The sequence below is a fragment of the Colletotrichum jinshuiense genome, chromosome 8 (genome assembly GCF_051148585.1).
Source record: "Colletotrichum jinshuiense chromosome 8, complete sequence".
NCBI classification, from domain to species: Eukaryota; Fungi; Ascomycota; class Sordariomycetes; order Glomerellales; family Glomerellaceae; genus Colletotrichum; species Colletotrichum jinshuiense.
In genome coordinates, this window is record NC_139315.1 from 268,988 (window position 1) to 291,748 (window position 22,761).

The following is a 22,761-nucleotide window of genomic DNA, read 5'->3' on the forward strand; positions in this document are numbered from 1 at the left end:
GAGCCGACCTGTAAGACCTACGAGTAACCAATGTTTGCCGACAGCACGGTAAAATCGAGTGGTATGGGCACCAGGTGGCAGTACGGATTGTGTTATTACTCGAAGAAGCGGTTATTCGAGACCCAAGGATTGTTGAGTATTATTCCGTACGGCAAGGCTTCTGGAACGGTAAGAGTGGTGTTTCGGTCTTGAGCGAGTCGGCTCTGAGGCGCAGAATTAGATTTATCCTTTTACAAGGCTGTGTAAACGGGCGACAAGCCGTTGGTGAATGACGGAGCGGTATCCGTTGTTACAGTCTTACCTAAGGTGGTTGCTCGTTGCTGTTATGGAGCAAAAGACGACGAGGTGCGGCGTGGGATGCTTGAAACAGACTTTTACAAGCGAAGGCTACAGCCCAGAAGTTCGAGGCGTAGCCGCATATTCTAGTTCACGCAAAAAGGAGGCCTCAATCAGATATTCAAAAACCCACAGTCCGTATTCGTAACGACCGTTGATCTGACGGAAATCTGGAGTCATCAAGCTGTGAACTTACACATGAGAACCACTAATACATTTGATGAACCACAGCATCGTGAAGACTTCACTTGTCAAGCACTGCTCTTCTTCAGTGCAGTAGCGACGGGGCAAACCAATGTGAGAAACAGGCATGGCGCCGTTTTTTATGTCCTATGTATGCAAGGGCCACGGGGACCCAACAACCTAATTTGTACACGAAAGAAACATGTTCGCACGAGAGAACCCCGCTCCCGAGACCGCACCAGCACCGAACCCCTACTGCAGAGCCTGCACGATGGCGGTGTACGCCGGCTTGGGGTTGAAGTTGGCGTCGAAGAGCAGCGGGTTGTTCTGGGCCCTCCAGCTGTCCGGGTCGCGGACGCCCCAGACGGTGATGCCGACGCACTGCGGGACCTGCAGGCAGGCGCGGGTGACGGCGGTGTAGTCGTTGGCGCTGGCGTTGACGATGTCGAGCTCGGTGATGGCGACCTCCTTGACGCCGCTGCCGGCGAGGGTCTGGAGGGCGCCGAGGGCGTTGCCGCCCTGGTTGGCCTGGAGGTGGGCCTGGGAGCCTGTGTTCTTGTTAGCGCCGCCGCTCTCCTTCTGCGGGAAAGGGGATGCTGGTTGGAACCACGACGTACCGATGCCGTCGATGGGGATGCCCTTGCCGATCCACTCCTTGACCTTGCGGGCCATGGCCTGCGTCTTGGCGTAGCTCGCCTGGTCCAGGTTGTAGTCGTTGATGTACAGCTTGGCGTTGGGGTCGGCGGCCCTGGCGGCGCGGAAGGCGATGCCGACAAAGTCCTCGCCCAGAACCTGCGAGAAGACGGACGAGCGGAGGGAGCCGTCCTCGTTGAAGATCTCGTTGACGACGTCCTGATGGAAACAACAAAAAATCAGCCAACACGCACCGAGGGAGAGGGGGACAAGCAGGACGACGAACCCAGTGGTAAATCTTGCCCTTGTAGCGGCCGACGACGGCGTTGATGTGGTCCTCAATGACCTTCGTCAGGCCGGCCTTGTCGCGGACGTTGTTCACCCAGCCCGCTAGCTGCGAGTGCCAGACCAGCGTGTGGCCGCGGACGAGCTTGCCGTTCTGCTGGGCAAAGTTGACGAGGTAGTCGGCGTTGGCCCAGTTGAACTGGCCGCGGTTGGGCTCGATCTGGTCCCATTTCATCGAGTTCTCGGGCGTCACCTGGCCAAAGTTGGCCTGGATGATGGCGGCGCTCTTGCCGGTGGTCAGGCGGTTCTGGTCGCTGCAGGTCCCAAAGTACTGCTTGCCCTTGGCCTTGATCAGGTTGTGGATGCTCTGCGCGGCCTGTCTCTCCTCGAGGGGAGCGGCGAGGGCGGAGATGGGCGCCAGGAGGCAGACAAGGCTGGAGGAGAACTTCATGATGCCGATGGAAAGAAAGGGCACGTTGGTAAGGACGGGTCAAGCAAGAAGAGACGGCGTTGCACTGCTGGAGTGGAATAGAACAAGTGTAAATTTCTGCTCCAAAGAGCGAGCCGACTTTATATAGTCGCCAAAGCCTTCGGTGATGAGACGAGGGCTCTCTCACCCATTCACGAACCTGGCACTGACATCATGGGACCATCCCTGTGTGGTTCGTCCGTACACTCTCAAGATTTCTTATTTCCGCATTGATGGCAAGGCCCACTGGAAAGGCTCTCTCGCTAGCAAAGATCTAGATCGCGGTCCCATTGCGGAAGGCCAAGTTCGGGTCTGACAGACCGTGATGGCAGGGCAGGCAGGTGACATCGATCGTCCCAGGGGCACGGGGATCAGAAATAGCCGGAACTCTCTTGGTGTGGGGAAGAGAGGCGGAAAGAGATGAAGTTGCGGCTAAATGAGCCTCCTTCTGGGGTGCGTCTGGCGGGGAAATTAACGGAGAAATACCCCCAAACATAATAGGCATAGACTCCATGGTTTATGACAACGTGCCGGTCAGATGGTAGTATCGTGGTTTCTCGGGTAGATTGCCAACCATTACCAAGGCTGCTGGTTAACGCTAGGATCTCGCGAACCCGAGCTTTTACGAGGTGCTCGGCGCTGATGTTCCACAGACCGCCCTTGTCTATCTGATACGACGCCAGAAAACGCCGGCGAACACCCTAACAGAATGTTTACAGCTGGAGCGCTTATTCTGAGGCCATTCATCCATATTTCTGACGACTAAGGATCGGAGGGAGGGGCAAGGGCGTTCGCCTTGTACATTGCTTTTTATTGCCCCGCTGTATTGGCGGCGTGTGCTTGATGAGAGTTGGCCATTGCTTCTTCGGGCACGGTTGCATCGTCATAGGCCGTGTATTAAGACGGCAAATAAGACGGCAGGCAAGTAATTGCCGGGATGGAAGTGTGCCTGAGCACCCGTGGAAGCGGCCCAATCGAAGTAAACATGTGGTTGCGGTGCCGAATAATAACTTCCATCGTCCACATCAAGCAATTTCCGGGAATAGGTTGGAAGTCTCATGAAGCTGTTGTTGGGGATGAAATGTTGTATTCCGCTCAGCCGAGATGTTATTCCTGAGGGCCTGACCTAGAGCAGCGAGATGGGCCACGGCAGCCTCATTTTTCATGATCGCTGTCCATGTTTTGTTCGGGTATAACGAGCTCCGCGTGGGCGACAATGAAAACGCCGTACTGTGTAATTCAGCCATACTGTCGTGGTGATCTGCCTTACTTCTGGGGTTCTTTCAAGAGGCAGCGCTTGTAACGAGGTCGCCGAGGAGATTCCTGACCGGCTCAGACACCTCATCATCCCCTGGCGGCACAAATATCTTGACTCGTCCTTCAGAGAGCACAAAGCCGCCGCAAGCAATCTTGGTAACCCTTACCCCAGGGTGGAAGAGGTTGAGCGCGAGGTGCTTGTCCAAGTAGGCACCCAGAGCGTTGAGGAAGGGCTGCTGCCCCTGGCCGTTGGCATCGTCGACCCATCCCCATCCTTCATCGGCCTTCCCGCCTGCCAATCTCTTCCTCTTTCTCTGATCGTCCTCGTAGCCTTGAGTCACTGCCTTCCGCTTACCAGCTCTCGTCTTGTCCTTGCTAGCGTTTGCGAGTGCCCTTCCTTCTTTCGTGAATCGCCGCAGCTCTTCCGCCGGAATGATGATGTCGATGGACTTGATTCCAAGCCCCTCGGAAGGCTGCTCGTCGTCCCCGTCGGCAACCTCGGGCGGCGGAACGTAGAAACCCAGAGTCAAGACCATGTCTTTGGCGAGAGGGCCTCGCGTCGGAAGGCCAGAGTCTCGAATCCATCTCTCCCATGCCGCAGTGAGACTCCTCGTGCCCAGGCGCATAGAGCTGATGCGGCAGTCGAACGTGCTGGATAAAAAGTCGGCGATGACGGACTTAAGAGGTGCCGGCATGCGCAATAGCAAGAGGGGTAGGTGTAGGAATTGTGCGTCCTCTTTGGAGCCGCCCTCAGCAAGCAGTCCAGGTATTTCAAACTTGTTGGCCGACTTGATCCCGGTCTCTGGCGCATCCGGGGCCTTTTCGGACAATGCTGGCATCAGCACTGCTGTGCACAGCGCGTTCTCGTACCTCATCTCAAACACCAACGCCTTCTTATTGCCTTCGCTCCCACCACCCGCCACATCGTTGGCTAGGTCCTGGCTGAGATCGGCATCTGCATCATCGGCGCCGCCAAGGAGCGCATCGACACCCACCCAGCGTATACCGACCTTCTCCAAGGGGCCGGCGCGTCCTAACGAGCTATCACTGCCCTCCAACCCAACTTGTACGCCTCTGACGACGTCTCCAACAAGGGTGTCGCGTAATCGTTGTGATAATGTTTGCAGTCGCGAAAAGTTGAGGGCATTCGCGCCAACGTATAGGGGCGAAGCGCGGTGGGTAGAGAAGGTGGTGTTGAAGAAGGGCGGCGGGGGCTCGCGGTCCTCGAGGGACGCGAGAGAGGTTCTGTCAGGCCGCGCTTGGGGTTCGGGTTCAGGAGCACGTTTGCGACCGCGTGGAGGCATGGCGAACTCCGGTACAATAAGGCGAGCAGTCAAAATACGGAGTTGGCGATGCTCGGTTTTCGGGCGCCGGCGGTTTGCTACGCGGGGTTCTTGATGTGGGAATTTCGACGCGTTGAGGGTTCGGTATTATCGGATATTTCCAGGATCAAATATGACTGTTTCGGGAAGAACGGGAAAAAAGACGCGTCAGGCAGCAGATTCCAACGCAAAATGTCGCGGCGGGTTGGAGAATAACGCTGCTTCTTCTAGGCAATTAGATGCGCGATGGAGGTGAAGGAGGGAGATGCGCTGCCCATAATTGGAGTGGCACCAGGTGGCGCCAGCCCGGTCGGCCTGTGGATATTGATGATTGAGAGCAACTTGGAGGTACAAACTTGGACGCCAATCAGTTGTGTATACTGTGCATCAAGTGTCATGAGAAGAGAGAATTCCTTGAATTATTTTCTCTTTATCCACAGAGTAGACTACTTCCTTTCTCAAATAGCATTAATTCAACCCGGGCATGTTGTTTCCCAACACTACAGCGCAGCGCAGCAAAGTACTCGCCGGACACGTCCCGGAGCGGCACCGAGAATGGATCCGGACCGCTTCCGCAATCGCAATCTGCTGCAACCTCGCCGTAAAGAGAACTAGAGGCCCTGTCAAAGTCCTTACCACAATGACGTCAAATTTCTGCCGACTGGCATGTCAAATACATGGGTTATAGCCAGGTAGTTTTACACCGCTGCCATCTAGCATGGTGCCACCTCCGAATGCGGACCCATTGCTGAACAGTCACATCACCGCCATGAACGAAGAATGGGAATAGGTCGATCCACGGCAGCGTTTAACATTCGCCAAACAATGTAAGAAGAGGTTCGATGGTATGCCGCTTATGCCGTGTTGCGCCAGACTTTTGTTACACAAAAACCATTTCCTTGTCGTGAGATGCCGCCAATGAAGCATTCTAGGTAAACCCAATGAAATGACGCCAAGAACCGCTTAAACACCCATATCCTTTTGAATATATACACACGCAGGATGCTCATCAAGCTCCTACACAGAAGCCAAAGGACCCGTCGAATACGTCCGACACGTTGAAGCCGGGGTTTTCTCTCATGGCCATGAGATCTTCGATGGCAGGCACGTTGTTGGTCGAGTAGTATTTGAGGAGGTTCTCCATGTCTTCGTCGGTGAGATCGCAGAATTCCTCCCAGTCGTATGCGTTGCTGACCTTGATCATCCTATAGCCAGTAAGCATTTTCCCGGAGCTTGGAAGCACCGCCCACGAGGACCACACGTACCAACCCATCCGCTTGGGGCTCTCCTCCGGGTTCGGAGCAATCTTGCGCAGCTTCGCTCTGAGGGTGCCGATGGCCTCAATGGCGTTGCCTGCGTTCTTGGGGAGCGTCTTGGCGATATGCCGGCGGATAATGGCAGCTAATCTCGGCCCCTTGCCGTTGGTGCTGACCATGATCTGCAGTGGGCCGTCGCGGTGGACGCTGCCAAAGTAAAAGTCGCATTCTGGAGGCACGTCGGCGATGTTGGCGGCTATCCTACGCTCCTTGCACAGCTTCCAGATTGTTGTAGAGGCGACCGGGTCGTCAATGGCAACCAGGACCATGTCTGCGCCGTCGAGGTCGGAGGGTTCGAAGAGACGATCGACGTGGGTGACTTGCGCCTGGGCAACTCGGTGTGCTACCTCAGGGTTGAGGCCCGACGCAGGGCAGACGACGGTGACGACGGCATCGGCATTGAGGCAGTTGAGGATGCGGCCAGCAGCGACCTGTCGAGGAGAGGCAAGCCAAAGTCAGCGTCGGTTAAGAAGGAGGGAGAGGGAGGGAGGGAGATGACATGGCGAGGGCCGTTTCTCGCGCACGTGTGTTGGGCCGCGCAGTTGGGGTAGAGCAAGCCACATACCTCGCCGCCTCCAACGACCAAAACCTTCTTGCCCTTAATCTGCCAGGCTAGAATGAGACTGCCGCCGCCCTCGACTTCTGGAAACTTTTTCGACGTCGACTTGGCGGTCATTGTGTGGTGGTGGAATGCGGAGCTTGTCGAATGCACGTTCGACTTGATGACGGAGTCAATTTTCGGGCAGCTTTTTTGGAGTTGCTTGCTTGCTGTACGGTGGCAGACCGAGAAAGATCGGAGCGATAAGGCTCAAAGGCCGCCGATAAGGCGGGACCCCACCATCAGGGACACACGGACGATTCAAAGGCGGTCTGCACGATAAAGAGGTACCTGGGACACCTGCAGAACTGAGTGAGGCACCACGTACTCACGTATCTGTCGGCACGTCGCAGCCCCGCATCTCCCCTGTCTATGGGCCTAGTCTGTTCGTCGCTCGCTAGCGCTCCTCTAGCGCACTTGATTAGCGTTCCCAGGCTGCAACTCCGGCCGAATGCGTTGCCTCCCAACCCCTGTTTGCTCATGATCCCACCGCCGCCCTGCTGGCTGCATAGTACACTTCACTACAATCCTGGCAGGGACTGGGCCTGACGAGCTGCGCTGCACGGGAACCTGGAACAGCTGGAACTGGAACCAACTCGTCGAGGACGAACCACTCACCACTCATCACTCGCTGCTCGCCGCCTGCACTGGCACCTGCACCTACCATCTGCAACTGTCTGCACACTACACTCACTCTCTTGTATGCATCTCGGGACCCCTCTCCGTCCCTCGTCCTCCCACCTCTCTTCTGCTGCTGCCGCCATATCTCCCCAACCTCGTCCCGCCGCCTTCGCCCGATTGCTGCCCTATTTGATGGTCTCGTAACTATCTCCCTCTTCCGCGATGTCCGGCCGCAAGCTGGGAGGCGGCCGCATCTTGGGCAACGGGAAAGGCCTTACGCCTCCCCGAGTCCACGGCCACCAACGCACACCGAGTCCCTTTGCTCCCTCGGAGAGCACCCTTTCGCTCAACTCGTCTTCGGCCGCCTCTCCGCCCGTCTCGAGTCCTCTACCCGGCTTTGGCCAGGACCTTACGTCGAGCATCAGCGTCGGCGGGCCCTCGAGGTCCGCCACCACGAGCTCCAAGCTCGTCTGCCCAATATGCGAGGAGGAAATGGTCAGCCACACCCCCGGCGATGCTCATGAACTACTGCTGACGCCTCTTCTTCAAGATGACGTTGCTTCAACTAAACAGGTGACCGATGCCGTTCGTGCGACACTGAACTGTAGTCTCTGACCCCTCTCAGACATATCGACGACATCCACCAAGAGCTGGCCGAGGTCGAACAAGACGAAGTCAGGACCTGGTTCGACAAGCAGGTCCTCAAAGCCAAGCGCTTCCAGCCGCTATCTATAATCAACCAAAAGCTTCGCGGCCTGGACGTGTTCGAGTCCAACGAGTCCTTGCCAATTGCCCCGCCGACTGCGGCGAAGCTCATCGAGGGCCCGATCGATCCAGACGAGCTGATCACCCGATCGCATTGGCAACGCCAGACGAGTAACGACCGATGCACCGACCCGACATGCGCCAAGGGGCTTGGGGCCGTCAATGGAAGCATCAACTGTCGCAATTGCGGCAGGCTGTTTTGCGAGGAGCACACCATGTACCAGATGAAGCTGACGAGGTCGGCACAGCATGACCCTGTGCGGGGATATTGGGTCAGAGTGTGCGAGACGTGCTACAAGTCGAGGGACGGCTACAACGACCACAACGGTGTGCTGATTGACCATACGTCGGCTTTTGCGGAGATGCGACGGAAGAGGGTGGAGAGGCAGAACCTGGAAGTGGCTAGGCTGGAAAAGCGCCTAACCAAGCTGACGCAACTGCTTGCGAATGCGCCAGAGGATGTCACGACCAACGGCGGGAATCTGCTGTCGCCGGTCGCAACATTGACGGGACAGAAGAGCCAACGGAAGCTGTTGGAGCAATCCATCGTAACTTGGGAGGATGACGCCTCTGTCGCACAATGTCCCTTTTGCCAGCAAGAGTTCGGCTCCTGGACGTTTAGACGACACCATTGCCGGATATGCGGCCGGGTGGTTTGCGCCGATCCACTAACAGGCTGCTCGAGTGAGGTGGGCTTGAGCATAGCCAGTCGTGAGTCCCAATCCTCTGCATCGTCACCGCGAGAACCGCGCCTAACAGTCTCAGCTACGAGCCCTGCGACGGAGAAGCCCCCGACGACGGCACAGCCTGGTCAGTTGAGCATCGATGTCCGCATGTGCCGCGAGTGCAACCACACGATATTCTCAAAGCGAGACTTTGCCGCCACCATTTCGCACAAGCCGCCAGACCAGCGGGCCTACGAGACACTCCGCCAATTCGAACGTGGCATTCGGCAGCTCATGCCCATTTTCCAACGGACCTTGCTTGCATTGCAGCCGGAGAGCGAGGATGGAGTCGAGAGCTCGAAACCGCCGCCGACCCATGCCCAGATTCAGGAGGCGTCCAAGATACGCAAACGTCTCACCGACGCATTCACAAAGTACGACACGGCCGCGCGCCGGCTGCGCGACATGAAGACAAAGTCCAAATCCCAACTTCGCCTCCAGCAAGCCGTCTATGCAGCCGCATCATCCTTCCTGCACACGCACATGTTGACCCTCAAATCGGTGCCGCAAATCCTGCGGTCTCGCTCTTCGCAATCGTCGCGCCTCCGCGCTCTTCAGTCGAGCAGCGTCAACGGCTCGTCGTCATCCTTGCACCTGTCGCCTCTGAGAAACGGGGAGCTCGCCGAATCCGAAACGGCAAGCCAGGCCAGCGAGGCCAGCACCGCCGTATCGGCGCTCGAGACAGAGGAGAAGGAGGCCCGCGAGCGTTTGGTCGTGCTCGAGGAGCAGCGGTTCATGGTACAGCAGATGGTGGACTCCGCGCGGGACGCTCGGCGGTTCGAGGAGGTCACCGCGTTGACGCGAAACGTGGAAGAGCTGGATAGGGAGATTGAAAAGGCAAAGATGATGGTGGGCGGGGTCGAGGAGCGGTGGGAGGGCCTGTACGCGTCCGGCCTGGCGCGATGAGGGAAGCCAATGTTGCGGCGGACGGACACGAGCGATCATTATCAGAATCTCAAAGCAGCATTGCAAGGCGTTGGGGCAAACTAAACGGCGCGGGGGGGGGGATGCGGGTGGACGACGGGGCAAAGGGGGGGGAGACAAAGAGAGAAAGAAGAATTCACATGGGCACGCGTTGTTGGAAACGCGCCAGCCAGCTGGCAGTTTGAAACCCGGAAGAATTTTTGATTCATATTTTTTATAATAAAGTCTTCTTTTTTTTGGTGAACCAAACAAATAATTGGGATGGATATCCTAACCCGCGCATCCCATATGCTGCTATAAAAGGCCGTTCCAAACGCCGACTGCGAAGAAAATTCAACACAGCGATCTGATAAAGTGCCTCCCTCCTCTCCTCTCCCTCTCTGAATATATAATAGTACTTGCTTGGCCTGACGGCGCGCCAAAAAAAGGTCATGTCATGAATGAGTCCGTACATCTCTTTCTTTGTCTCTCGCTCTCTCTCGCTCTCCCTCTCTCTGTCCAACAAAGGTGGCGGGGGTATGACAACACCGAATAAAATAAAAAGGGTTTCCTCCTGGACGACCAAACCTGGTTGGTGTCTTCCTTCTTCCATTGATTATCGAAACAGAGCGCGTATATGGGGTGGAGACCTCAGTGTACCACGCCCTCGACGCCGCCGAGGAACCGCCTCACGCGCTCGACCTCTAGCTCGCCCTTCTCGCTCTCCACCGCCCGCAGAAGCCCGTCGACGACGGCGTCGACCTGGTCCTCGGGCACGCCTGTGCACATGGCCACCACGCGCCGGTACTTGACCTCGACGTCCTTGCTCCGACCCTTCAGGGCGCCCGCCATCTTGCGGGTGACGTCCCTTCTCGCCGACACGGCGTTTAACCTCGCCTTGAGGACGGCCGCGGCGGGCAGCAGGCCGCCTTCGTCGTTGCTGCCGGCCGTTTCCAGCGCGGCGCTCAGCTCCGTCTCCCACGAGGATGAGAGGGCGTCTGTGCGCCCGGCGCGCTTTTGCTCCTGCATGAGCCGGATTTGCTCCTCTTCACGGGCGTGGCTGAGATTCGACACCTTTTGCCGGGCGAGTTGCTGTTTCCTCAGCGTCGCTTGCATGGCCTCGAGGTTCCTCTTCGCCTCGCCCAGCTGCGCCGAAGTTGTGCGTAGCGTGGAATGCAGGGATTCGATCACGGCCTGTTTTGTCTTGACCTCGCCCTGGAAGGTGGAGCTGGCCTCGTTGAGAAGATGTGTGATGGCTGAGAACTGTCAGGCAATGTTCCAGGAAAGGGATTGGGGGTTGGGGGTAAGACTCACAAGAGATAATGTCATCGCTGCTTTCCTTTGTGCGTTGACTGCTGACGACTCCATTCTTGTCCTTCTCACCATCTCCGTTCATATCGTTGGCGTTGACTCCGTTAGGGACACCGGCGGCCTTGGTCCCCTCGTCTGCCGCGTCGCCTCCGATACCAAAGTCCACAGGCCGAAGCCCGGCCCGGTTGGCAATGTTGGGATCGGCGCCAACCTCCAGCAACTGAGAGATGATGCTTCTGTTGCCTATCCTTGCCGCGATGTTTAGGGCCGTGTCACCGGCGTGGTCTTGTGCGTTGACGATTTCAGTCATGAAGCGCGCGATGCCCATCTTGGGTTGCGACTGCGGCTGAGACTGTGAGCTGTTCGGCACGCTGTTGCCGTTCCCGTTGGCCGCGGCCTGGCCATTGGGGTTGCTGCCTTGCCGTACCACCCACTCCAAGAGGCTCTCAAGGTAGTACCGACTGGCCGCGTTCCTACCCTTGACGGCGCTAGTCATGGCGATGTGGTGCAGCACGGTACGTCCCTTGCTGTCGCGGACCTCGATGGTGCCTCCAAGAACGTCGAGAAGATCGGGGAAGGATCCGAGGTCCATGGAGTTCGTCACGACACACGCCCTTACGAGCGCGGTCTCCCCCGAGGCGTTGACACGGAAAGGGCTGGCGCCCGCCGCAATCAGGGCGCGCAAAAGCGCCATACGCGATAACGTCGCGGCCCAATGCAGGGCGGTGTGGCTCTGTTGGTCGATGGGCATGTCCAGCTCTATGGGAACCAATGTCCGGAGCATCTCATGCTTGGACTGATCGGAAGTGGCCGAGTCCATGAAAAGGCTCATCAGCATGCTCCGCTTCGCTTCGGCGTCTGGTGACATTTCGAAGGGCAGGGGGCTCAGGGGGCTGTGGCCATCGTGGGCGGGTGCGTTGGCTTGGGAGTAGATAAAGGACTCGTTCGGTTCCGTAGGCGAGCCGGGGAAAGTGCCCTGGTACATCTCCATCGAGTTGTTGTATCCAAAGCTTTCCGCCGGCGTCATCGTCACCCGCTGGCGCTTGCGAGGTGGTTCTGGGCCGTCGGGGAACTGCTGGCTTGTTTGCTGCGTCGAGTACGCCGAATCGACCTGCTGGCCATAATCCGAGGCGAAGCTTTGTTGCGAGTTGCCGGGGAAGTCGTCGCCGTTCTGCATGGAGCTCTGGCGGCTGAAGCTGGGGGCCTTTGTCGGACCGTTGCGACTCCGCGGGCCGGGAGAGTCGAACCGTGCCTTGCTGATGGCAGCGACGGCGTGCGACGCAGTGGTCGAGATGTTTTTGAAAAAGGTGCCGTTTAGGCCGGCAAGGCCGTTCGTCCTCGCCTCGTTGCCGGCGTTGTACAGGCGTTTCCTCTGGGCGGCCATGGCCTGTTCCTTGGTCGGCGTGTTGAAATCTCCCCGGCCTGCGACTCCGCCGTCCTGGCCCATGTCGTACGTCAGCAGCGGACGCAGGACCTCCTCGACGCCGTATTGGCGGCAGACTTCGACGCCCCGCTCGAACTTAATCCAGGTGCCCTGGTATTTTCCGTAGCCTCCTTGGACCTTTTCGTGCTCGCCGGTCTGGATTTCCTTTTCGAGAATCTTGGTGCGCTTTCCCTTGTCGACGCCGGCCACCTTAAGAATCTGGGTGGCATTGAGCCAGCTGTCTTGCCGTCTGCGCATGACGGCAACGCCGTTCACCTCCATTTCGTAGACATCGACTCCGGAATAGACGGCCTATGGATGCACTGTCAATGCGACTGCCGGCGGGCGCGCGCGATGGCAGGAGGGGTCGGTACTTACGCTGTAGATCTGCGGCGCCTCATTGGCGAGCCTCGAGTCGGCGCCATAGGGGCGGTAGCCGCCCTGGGACTGCTGGCTCATTGTGAAGGATTGCTGCGAGGAAGGCTGAGATTGCGATGCGGAGGGCATCATATCGGTGGAGGGACGGTTTTCTTGCGGCGGTCGTGCGGTTGCGCGGCGGCAGACGAGGAGTTGCGGCGGGAATGGAGGGAGTGGGCGGGTTGGCTAGCCGTGACGATGGTCGAAGACATGTGCCAGCGCTAGAACATTGGAGGCGAGAACTCGAGGGCGGGCGATGCGAAAGAGGGGATGGTTGGGGGGGGAAGGTTCGTAAGGGAGACAGACTATCGAGTAGCGAGCGAGTGACGGCAGATGCTCAATCGGCGCTGGCGGGTTTCCCTGGGTGCGGAGGAGTCGACGGTGGGTTCGGCGGTTGAGTTGAGTGGGAATGCGTGCAGCCGCCGCCTTTTTTTCGGTGGCCGCTGGTTGGGGGCGGTTGCGTTTCGTTGCGTTGTGGTTGCGTTGCGCCACGCTGGTGCGATGGAACAGTTCTGGGTTGCTTTGTGCGTGCGGTGCGCCGGTGCAGCAGAGTGAGTCGAGCCCAGCAGCAGAGACGTCAGCAGATATCGGGGGTGGAAGGATGCGTAGGCGAGGTTTAGGTTAGGGGGGGAAGCGGCGGGCTGGCGAGTATATCCGGACAAGTCTCTTTCGGAGGTCTGGAGAGAGAGTTTGGCTTGGGAATGGCGGCAGCAGAGGTTTGCGGTCCTGGGCAATTGGACTTGGGAGTGGATATCGGACAGAAGTAGAAGTTCACAGTCTCGTCGCCTGGTTGCCGGGCCCGAAATTGAAAAGGTCCGCAACGCTGAGCCCGAACGGGAATTTCAATTAACGTTGTCGGAGACGTGTCTGTTTCGCGAGATCGTGTTCGGAGCGTGTCGCGTCTCAATTACCGGGGACGTGAAGCGTCAAGGTGAGAGGAGAGGGGCGTTGAGTGTGCGTGCAAGAAAAGGGACAGCAAAGGGGGCCGAGATTGGTGGCTTCCCATTTGCTAAGCGAGGCGCACGGGCCGCATTGTCCTCGGTAACGGTGGCTGACCTTGATTATTGGAGGTGGGTACGTACCTTTCTGGCCCCTCACCTTGACACGCTCGGTAGAGAGGAGCGTCGGCGACGCGTCGGAGCGTGTGTGTGCTCTGCTGGTGCTGCTTCCTGGCCGACCTTATCAGACCCAGACCTGGCTTATCAGCTTCCATCGTCCACACACCCCGAGCTCACAGCACGGCTTTTCAGCAATGATGCCTGCAGATGCATGATGTACATATGTTTATGATGATCACGTTTGATTGAATATCTGTTTCGATCTGGTTCCCCTCATGGCCCTGCTGTTCCTCGGTTCCAGACGTGTGTGTTTCCAACCTTGACCAACACTCTCTTATTCTCTTGCTCACTCACTCACTTTTCATATTGAGCATCTATCAACAGAGATGAGAGATGAGCACTCAATTACACCTCAGTATTATCGTGACATCATCACTCACCTGCTATTTCTTTTATATGAGGCCAAGGCCAAGAGCTCCCATGCTACTTTAACCTACCTAAGCCACCACTCACTCACTCACTCCATGGCGCGCCGCGTAAAGACGTCTCGTGAATCCTGGCCCAGTAGCCAGCTCCACTAAATCGACCGAAGCTTTGGCCAGTCAGCCCCCGTAACGCAGGACCCCGACTGCGCTAGACGCTGAGCTTGCAGCTCCCAGGGCACTCTCTGCAGCCGATTCCCCAATCCCCAATTCCCCAATCTCTGCATCGTACATACATCTATCCATCTGCATGCATGCATCCTGCTCGACATCGCACATGCGCCTCTGCCCAACCCCCGAGAAAACAACCATGATAAAGAAACGGCTGTCGCTTCTTCCCTTGTTCTGATCCTCGCTCTCGACCCTTCCCTCCCCTCCCGGCTGCCGTCTCGACAAACACCGCCCCCGGTTCCCGATCCGCCGCGATGCATACCCGAATCCCTCTTCCACGCCCCGTGCAGCCCTTGCATGTCTACCGCCATCTGCTTCGTGCAGCCTCCTACTTCCCGAGGACCATGCGACCATTCCTAGACGACCGCATCCAGTCCGGTTTTCGACAAGAGCGGGAAAGGGCAGCCAAAGGCGAGCGAAGCATTGCCGCATCCCCCCGACCGCTAGAGGCCCGCCAAGAGGAGGAATACAGACGGAAGAAGGCTCTTGCGGATGCCAGAGCCCGCCTGCCCTCTCTCCAAGCGGCGACTGCAGGCGACCAAAAGTCTATGCGTCGTACCATGTGGCATGTCTTTGGACGATCGGGCAAGAAACGGCGGGAGCTCATGGCATCATTCGTCGCAAAGGACCCCGACCCCCCGCTCGATTCCCAGGAGCTCGAGAAACGGATGAGGCAGTGGGAAACGAAAAGAGAGAAGAATGAGGAGCGCGCCCAAATACACCCCTGGAAACGTCCTTATGAACGAGACGACCCTACACCTTGGCTGAGGCAACATCTGAGCCCCATCGAAGCCAACTGGGATTTGCCCAAGCTACAGAACTACATCAAGGCGCAAAAGGATCACCAGCAAATTCTACCGGGCGCCTCCTTCCCGCGGTCCCCCATCGTGCGAAATCCCAACCCCTTGAACAAGGCCCCCAAGGTCGACATCTGGGGCCGGCCGGTAGCCCCGAGAAGGGTGACAAAATATGTCAGGAAATGGTGGAAGCGGACTGCAGAGAAAATCCTGCCCCCGGTCGACCAGGACGATTGGAAATTTCTGCATTCGCTGGCGTCGGGCGATGCGCCTGCCGACATGTACAGAACGCGGCGGCGGAGGACCATTGCCGGGCCCCTCGACAGGAATCACGAGGCCCAGGAGGGGTGGCAATGGGCTTCTCACGCCAGTGTTGCCGCCCGCAATGCCGAACGGCCCCGGGCCCGAGATCTCACGCTGCTGACGGGGCAGACGGACGAGGGCCCTTATTCGCGAACGGTAGACAAGACACGCAACGGCCGGCCGTTCCGCAGGCGAGAGCTCCGGCGCGAATATCTAAAGATGTGGGAGGCGAGCTCGTACATGGAACCGGGCCACGCGGCGAATGGTGAGCAAAAAGAGCGGCCAGCGACAGCCGTCTGGGGCAAAGTGGGATTGGCGCTGCCCGAGGCATCCCCCGCACAGCGACGAATCTTTGAGGGGGTCGGTCCCAAGGGTCAAAAGCTCGGGAAGTAATGTTTACAATTTTTTTTTTCTTGTTCTTCTTTTTTTTCCCCTGCTATAGCTGGTTTCCATCAGTCAAGCAGAGCTGCGAGCTTTGGCAGGGCGTCGCCGTCGACGCGCATGCCAACCCAGTCGTCCATGGCCTTGGCGCCGATGGACTCGTAGAACTTGATGCTCGGCTCGTTCCACTTGAGGACAACCCACTCCAGACGGGCGCCGCCCATGGCGACGACCTCCTTGGCCAGCTCGGCGAGGAGCAGCTTGCCGTAGCCCTTCTTCCTCTCGGACGGGCTCACGTAGAGATCCTCCAGGTAGATGCCGGGCTTGGAGCGCCAGGTGCTGTAGTTGTAGAAGTACAGGGCCATGCCGACGGCGTCGCCGGCGTCGTTGAAGACGAGCAGGCAGCGCGCGGGCCTGCCGGGGGCGGTAGGTTCCGTCTGGGGCTGGCCCGATGTGTAGGTGGTCTGGTCTGAGGGGGCGAATGCGATGGTGTTTCCGAGCGTCTCCTCGGTGGCCAGGACGCTGTCGAGCTCGCGCTCGTAATCCGCGAGCTCTCTGATCAGGGCCAGGATGGCGGGGACGTCTGGGAGTAGGGTGTTAGTTTCTGGACAGGCAACCCGTTTAACCCCCCCGTCCTGATGAACGCTCGAGAAGAGGGGGACGGGAAACGGGGGTGTGGTTGTGGGTGCTTCTGCTCACCTTCGCGACGCGCATGTCGGATAATTGGAGCTGAGGAGGCCATCTTGGAGCAGAGGACAGGGTTGGAATCGTGTCTAAGACGAGAGAGACGGGAAATATTTGTTCGAGCAGAGCCTCAATGACCGGGCCTGTAACCCATATATATACACATATATATATACCCATATACACCAAAGTTCTTTTCTCAATTACTCGAAGGGCGCGCCTCATGTCGCTAGGTGGAGAATGATCCCCGCCCGCGTCCTCGCTAACTCACAGTTTCGGCACGATGGCATGGCGGGCGCATCTCACCGCCTTCTCGAGACTGTTTCAGCTCTCGTTCTAGTCAGGAGTATGTGTGTAGGTGTCACGTTGTGTGTTTGTGTGTGAGTGTGTGTGTGTGTGGGCGCGGTTTAGAAATCCAATGCGGTTGCTGGCAACCTCGGCGATGGCATCAATGGACATGTCACGACGAGAACGAAGGCCAAGAGAATTCGGAGGTGGGGGAGGGGGAGGGGTCATGAACGAAGCAAGCATCAAAGGTGGGGATGCCGAATTGGCTAGGGAAGAAGCTGGCCATATCGGACCTTTTTTCGTTTCTTTTTTTCCTTTTTTATTTTTATTTTTTAAATCGTCGATTACGCAACGATAAGAGTCCCCCCTCCAGGAATGCCCCGGCCACATGGAATTGACAAGACAAGAAGAAGAGGTGGTGTGGCATCCCGTACGTACCAGAGCAGCTCAGTCTACTATGTAAGCTGGCTGAGCTAAGCATGATGAGAGAGTCCGGCGTTTTCGGCGGGCGACCTCACCGAGATACGGCGACCCTCACCCTGGGCGGCCGACACCGGGCCGGAACGACGTAGCCCTGGTCATCCCTGTCATGGACGCTTCGGTTGGCCCATGAGCTATCCATAGTGTACACTAATTGCAACAGCCAGCTACCTATTCGTATGCAGCTTAGCTGATCGCTGCCCATGGCGGCCGCGGCATAGACGAGTCGAGCGAGCCGGCACGCCATTGCACCCTCCATCTGAACCCCCCACACTTCGCATCGGCGGCTGTCCGACCTTCCTGTTGCGCAATCCGACCCTGCGATGCGCAAAGCGTCGCCCCCCCCCGCATCAGGGAAGGGATTCAATCCCATAGCTACCTATAGGGCGCCCAAGCTCGAGCTCGGCTTGGCTGCTGCTACTGCTTCGATTTGTGATCCGACCAGCTGAAACCCCATCCAATCCGTCCGCGCTCAAACTCTTGACTTACTTGCTCACTTGCTTGTCCGTCACTGTTTAGCATTTCATATTTATATATATAGACGTACTTCGTTTCATCCGCTTTTTATTCTAGTTTCCCGCTGAGAGTCTTCCTCTCGGCCTTCAACCTCCCGCACTCAATGATCATGCTGCTGCCGCCCCCGAACAAGACCCTCGAGGGCCACAAGCTCCTCGTGCTGTCGCAGTGGACGCCGTCCGACGAGCTGCTCGAGCGGCTGCGCTCCCGCTTCCCCGGCCTCAAGGTCGTGCACCACGAGCTGGGCTGGGCCGACAAGAAGCCCAAGGACGGCTTCAACCAGGACGAGTGGAAGGACGTCACCATCCTGCTGACCGGCAGCGCCCTGCCCGCCCCCGACGTCGCCCCGAACCTGCACTACGTCCAGCTCCAGAGCGCCGGCGCCAACCACATCCTCCAGGACCCCTTGTTCAAGGACACGGATGTGAACTTTTGCACGGCGAACGGCGTCCACGGGTGAGCTCTTCTTCTCCTCATCCGTCATTTGCGTATGTCGTCCGTCATCAATTGCTAACGGCTTGCGCAGACCCCAGATCTCTGAATGGATCATCACAACCTTCCTCTCATTCCAGCACCAACGTGAGAGACCATACGAATCCCCCCGTCATCAGACCTCAGCTCATTGCTAATGCTGGCCTCTAGTCCCCAAGTACATTGACAACTACCGCGCCGGCCGCTGGCAACGCGGAAACGACTTTGTTGAGGATGCCGTCGGCCGCACAATGTAAGTCCCGGCCCAATCTCTCTGCGCATCAAACACGAGAAAGAAGAAGATGATGAAGAAGAGTACATTTGCCCTCCGTCTCTAACCCGCCACAGAGGAATCCTCGGCTACGGCAGCATCGGCAGGCAGACCGCCCGCGTGGCCACCGCCCTGGGCTTCAAGGTGCACGCCTACACCCTGCACCCGCGCACCACCCCCGAGTCCAAGCGCGACTACTCGTACACGCCGCCGGGCCTCGGCGACCCGGAGGGCAAGTTCCCGTCAAAGTGGTTCTCGGGCGCCTCCAAGGCCGACCTGCACGCCTTCCTCGGCTCCGGCCTGGACCTGCTCGTCGTCGCCACCCCGCTCACCGACAAGACGAGCCACCTGCTCTCCGCCGAGGAGTTCCGCATCCTGTCCGAGAAGAAGACCTTCATCTCCAACATCGCCCGCGGGCCCATCATCAACACCGACGACCTCATCGAGGCCCTCGACAAGGGCCTCATCCGCGGCGCCGCCCTCGACGTCACCGACCCCGAGCCCCTGCCCGAGGGCCACCCGCTCTGGAAGGCCAATAACCTCCTCATCACGCCGCACATCAGCGGCCTGTCGACGAGCTACAGCGACCGCGTGTGGGGCATTCTCGAGCTCAACCTGCAGCGCCTCAGCGAGGGCAAGAAGCTCACGAACCTCGTCAACAAGAGGGAGGGCTACTAGATGGAGGTGACAGAGGGCCGTATCCGGTCCGCGGGGCTGGTTCAGGAGATGGAGGGAGGGAGACAGGAAAGGGAAAGGGGTGGTATCTTTTTTTGGGTAGAAACTAGCGAGTCTGGCAGCACTTGTTATTAATGGAGAGGACCTTCGTCTCATCCCAGAGTAATCTCCTCGTACGTCGGCTCCGCGTCCATAAACGCCGCCACATGAATCCTCCCGACGGCCACCCGGTACGCCACGCCGCCCACCCGCTCAATCATCATGACGTTGAACAGCCCCCACGGCGTGGCCCCGTCGTACAGCCGCGTGTCAAAGTGCGCCGCCTCGTCCACGTCGCCACCGCCGCCGCCGGCCTCGTCCCCCTCTCCGTCCGACGGCCGCAGCCTGCCCAAGGCCCCCATCATGTACGACATGGAGTACACGCTGTGCAGCTCCGCGATGGGCGTCTCGTGCAGCAGCTCCCGCCCCATGCTGGGGTCCGCGTTGCCGCTCGCCCGCGACAGCACGACGAACTCCCTGGGGCCGCCCCCCATGAACACGGACGTCTCCTCCGCCGACAGCGTCTCCGGGTCCGGGACGTAGATGTACCCGGCCGCGAACCCGCGCCCGTCCAGCACCCGCACCAGGTGCACCCTGTGCAGGTAGTCGTGGTTCTCCTTGCGCACGCGGACCCGCGCGTCGAGCCGCAGGCCGGCCGACAGCGTCCGGAAGCGCAGGGCGAGGGGCGGCGCGTTTCCGTCCCCGGCCCGGCCCCCGCCGAAGAAGCGGTACGGCCGCGCGCCCCCCTCCACCACCGGGTTCAGCCAGCGGTGCGACTCGGAGTGGGCGTCGACAAAGGTCCACGGGTCGTCCTCGTCCGCCGCCCACCGGTCCGGCTGGCCGCGCCGGCGCTCGAGGAAGTTGGGGGGCACGCCGCCCATGCGGTACTCGTCGCCCGTGAACCACTCGTCGTCCCCGCCGGCCGCGCCGGCCAGTGCGTTCCGCCACTCCAGCGGCGACCCGTGCTCGGCCATCGGCAGCGTCCGCTCGATCAGCCACGGGTACGCGACGTGGCCGACCCAGCCCAGCCAGCTCCAGCTCGGGAACAGCGCGGCGCCCGTGGCCGGGTCGGCGCGGCGGCGGTGGGCGCCGATCGGGCACCACAGCAGCGCGGCGGCGAGCTCCGTGTCGGGCAGGCCGGCGACGAAGGCGCCGCGGAACAGGCCGTCGATGGCCGAGAGCACGCCCGTGACGGCGCGCTCGGCGTCGGCCTGGTGCGTGAGGTTGCGCGCCGTGTAGTCGGACACGATGAAGGCGTAGATGTCCATGTTGGCGTTGCGCCGGATCTTGGACACGACGAGGTCGTGCTCCGTCTTGAAGAAGTACATGCCGCGGTGCCGCGTCCCGGGCTCCCAGCCCACGTGCCGGCAGTTCTCGTCCTCGGGCGTGATGGTGTGCCAACACCACCACCGCACACAGCTGTCGTACACCTGCAGCTTGCGCTGCGACAGCACCTTCTCCTGCAGCGTCCACCCGCGCGTGTCCCACGTGCCGCCGCCGCCGGCCTCCCCGGTGGCCGCGTCCGGCTCCGAGTCCGGGAGCGCGTTGCCGAGGACGAAGTCGCCCACGATCTCGGCCGCCTGCCGTGTCGTGCGCGTGCCGGGCTCGATGCCCGGCAGCCCGTAATCGACATCGTCGCCGCAGCACGCGCAGACGGTGAGGATGCTGTTGCGGTAGATCTCGCCCATCTCGGCGATCTGCGCGTCCATGTCGGCCCGGTCGTCCTGGAAGATGCACAGCGCGTCGACCCAGAGGAACCGCTCGCCGATCTCGCGCACGAGCTTGATGGCGTCGCGGATGGTCTTGGGGATGGCGGCCAGCCGCGTGTCGAGGTAGCCGTCGGCGCGGAAGCGGGCCTCGGCGTCGCGCGTGAGGAGCAGCTGCGCGACCTTGCCCCAGGTGTAGCTCAGCGTCACGTAGCGCACGCCGTGGTCCAGGTCGACGATGCACATGCGGCGCACGTCGATGGCGCGCACGGCGACGCCGTGGCGGTACGCGAGCTTGCCGACGTCGCGCTCGTCGCAGAGCCGCATGCGCTCGCGCACCCAGTCGAAGTCGATGCGGTCGGGCGCGAGGAGGATGCGGCCCGTGTTGGGCTCGGACCGGTGCAGCGGCCGGACGGCCATGCTGCGCCGCGGGCGCACCGCCGCGCTCTGCTTGGCGGCCTCGTTGACGTCCCTGCCGGAGCAGATGTACAGCGCCGGCACGTTGAAGGTCGTCTCGAACCGGACGGGGCAGAGGTGGTACACCTCGTCCGTCAGCGCGTTGACCCGCTCCGTCTGGATCGTCAGCCGCTCCGCGTGGGGCATGGCGCGCGGCAGGTCGGTGCCCGTGTCGAGCACGATGATGCGCGCCACGAGCCGGCAGAAGCCGCAGCCCTCGCGCTCGAGGATGCTGCCGAACGACCCGAGCGCGATGTAGTCCCGCGGCTTGGGCATGACGTCCGTCTCCGGCTGCCGGAAGAGGGCGATGATGTTGATGCGCCGGCACGTCGCGCAGAGGTGCTTCCTGTCGCCCTCGGGCACGTAGACGGGGTTCTTGATGTACCAGGCCGGCACCATGGACTCGGGGAGGTAGTCGTACCGGCGGTTGAGGTTCGGGTGGCGCGGGTCGTCCGGTGGCGGCGGTTCTGCGGCGGTCGTCGACGAGCTCGGGGACGCTGCCGCGTAGCGGCTTTCGTCCTCCACGAAGCCGGGCTGGGGGATGCCTCTCCTGATGCCCGGGCCCATCCGCGCCCGATTTGGAGGAGGCACGAAGAGGTCATCGTCAGAGTCGGAGTCCACGTACACTAGCTCTCTCCTCGACGGGCTCGGCGCCCTGCCATCTCGTCCGTCGTGGAGCACCTGTACTGGAAGGAACCGATCGGGCCCTTGACCTGACGTGACTGCATATAGCTGTGGCGGTTCGTCCGAATCCGGGTCTTGGACGAGGATGAAGCGAGGTTGCTGCTGGAAGCCCTCCGCGGGGGCGAAGCCTTGTGGCGGAAGTGTATGTGGCAGTCGGACAAGTGACCCGTTGCCGACGTGCTGATCGTTCCATCCCGATGTTGGAGGTGGACGGAATCTGCCAAAGTCTCCTGGGGGCTCGTACGTAAATTGCGGTTGCGCCAGATCCGTCTTCTTGGGCCTCGAAAAAATGCTCCTCAGCTTCTTGCCGAACGACGGGCTTGTACCCCCTCCATCGCGCTTGTCCTTCTTCGAGAGCGGCATTTCTTATGCCCAAGGGCCAACAACAGCAAAATTAGGGGGCCGTTGTTGAAGTTCGAACTTCGTTCAAAGAAAACGTAAAAGTTCAAAACCAATGTGAGATGAGATGATGTGTGCTGGAAACGGGAACGCCTTTTTGCCCCATTTTCCCAAGATTTATCACATTTAATCTACACTACACATACAGCGAACATCGGTGCCTACGCAAGGAACCCTTACACTCAGATTTCACGAGACAACTTTATGACTGCATGATGGGTAGTGTACAGTTGGCTCACGCCGTCCAATCAATTTGGCAGAAGTCGTGTACGCCGGCGCGTCTTGGCGCTGCAAGGTCTCGGCATTCCCCCCAACGAGGTTCAGCTCAAAGGGCTG

At 59.6% G+C, this 22,761-nt stretch overlaps 9 protein-coding genes across 9 annotated transcripts; 3 read left to right on the forward strand and 6 right to left on the reverse strand.

Moving 5' to 3' along the window:
• Positions 1–771: 771 nt before the first annotated feature.
• Positions 772–1,888, reverse strand: EsH8_VIII_000076 (glycoside hydrolase family 10 protein; the record flags this gene model as incomplete). The annotated part of the gene is made up of 2 exons (XM_083269118.1): positions 772–1,371; positions 1,439–1,888. The coding sequence occupies 2 exons, from the start codon at positions 1,886–1,888 to the stop codon at positions 772–774; spliced, it is 1,050 nt and encodes a 349-aa protein (XP_083128886.1).
• Positions 1,889–3,189: 1,301 nt separating this feature from the next.
• On the reverse strand, positions 3,190–4,467 carry EsH8_VIII_000077 (kinetochore complex Sim4 subunit Fta1-domain-containing protein; the record flags this gene model as incomplete). The annotated part of the gene is made up of 1 exon (XM_083269119.1): positions 3,190–4,467. One exon carries the CDS (start codon positions 4,465–4,467, stop codon positions 3,190–3,192), a length of 1,278 nt encoding a protein of 425 aa, XP_083128887.1.
• A 1,027-nt stretch (positions 4,468–5,494) lies between these two features.
• Positions 5,495–6,477, reverse strand: EsH8_VIII_000078 (bifunctional precorrin-2 dehydrogenase/sirohydrochlorin ferrochelatase MET8; the record flags this gene model as incomplete). Its single annotated transcript, XM_083269120.1, has 3 exons — positions 5,495–5,690; positions 5,751–6,232; positions 6,367–6,477. 3 exons carry the CDS (start codon positions 6,475–6,477, stop codon positions 5,495–5,497), a joined length of 789 nt encoding a protein of 262 aa, XP_083128888.1.
• A 765-nt stretch (positions 6,478–7,242) lies between these two features.
• On the forward strand, positions 7,243–9,416 carry EsH8_VIII_000079 (FYVE zinc finger-domain-containing protein; the record flags this gene model as incomplete). Its single annotated transcript, XM_083269121.1, has 4 exons — positions 7,243–7,515; positions 7,571–7,593; positions 7,646–8,496; positions 8,551–9,416. The coding sequence occupies 4 exons, from the start codon at positions 7,243–7,245 to the stop codon at positions 9,414–9,416; spliced, it is 2,013 nt and encodes a 670-aa protein (XP_083128889.1).
• Positions 9,417–10,064: 648 nt separating this feature from the next.
• On the reverse strand, positions 10,065–12,654 carry EsH8_VIII_000080 (MBP1 family protein; the record flags this gene model as incomplete). The annotated part of the gene is made up of 3 exons (XM_083269122.1): positions 10,065–10,669; positions 10,728–12,459; positions 12,526–12,654. 3 exons carry the CDS (start codon positions 12,652–12,654, stop codon positions 10,065–10,067), a joined length of 2,466 nt encoding a protein of 821 aa, XP_083128890.1.
• A 1,875-nt stretch (positions 12,655–14,529) lies between these two features.
• EsH8_VIII_000081 (uncharacterized protein) lies at positions 14,530–15,768 on the forward strand (the record flags this gene model as incomplete). The annotated part of the gene is made up of 1 exon (XM_083269123.1): positions 14,530–15,768. The coding sequence occupies one exon, from the start codon at positions 14,530–14,532 to the stop codon at positions 15,766–15,768; it is 1,239 nt and encodes a 412-aa protein (XP_083128891.1).
• A 59-nt stretch (positions 15,769–15,827) lies between these two features.
• EsH8_VIII_000082 (acyl-CoA N-acyltransferase) lies at positions 15,828–16,498 on the reverse strand (the record flags this gene model as incomplete). The annotated part of the gene is made up of 2 exons (XM_083269124.1): positions 15,828–16,339; positions 16,456–16,498. 2 exons carry the CDS (start codon positions 16,496–16,498, stop codon positions 15,828–15,830), a joined length of 555 nt encoding a protein of 184 aa, XP_083128892.1.
• Positions 16,499–17,827: 1,329 nt separating this feature from the next.
• EsH8_VIII_000083 (D-isomer specific 2-hydroxyacid dehydrogenase family protein) lies at positions 17,828–19,144 on the forward strand (the record flags this gene model as incomplete). The annotated part of the gene is made up of 4 exons (XM_083269125.1): positions 17,828–18,180; positions 18,251–18,303; positions 18,367–18,448; positions 18,544–19,144. 4 exons carry the CDS (start codon positions 17,828–17,830, stop codon positions 19,142–19,144), a joined length of 1,089 nt encoding a protein of 362 aa, XP_083128893.1.
• Positions 19,145–19,293: 149 nt separating this feature from the next.
• On the reverse strand, positions 19,294–22,389 carry EsH8_VIII_000084 (HET domain-containing protein; the record flags this gene model as incomplete). Its single annotated transcript, XM_083269126.1, has 1 exon — positions 19,294–22,389. The coding sequence occupies one exon, from the start codon at positions 22,387–22,389 to the stop codon at positions 19,294–19,296; it is 3,096 nt and encodes a 1,031-aa protein (XP_083128894.1).
• Positions 22,390–22,761: the final 372 nt, after the last annotated feature.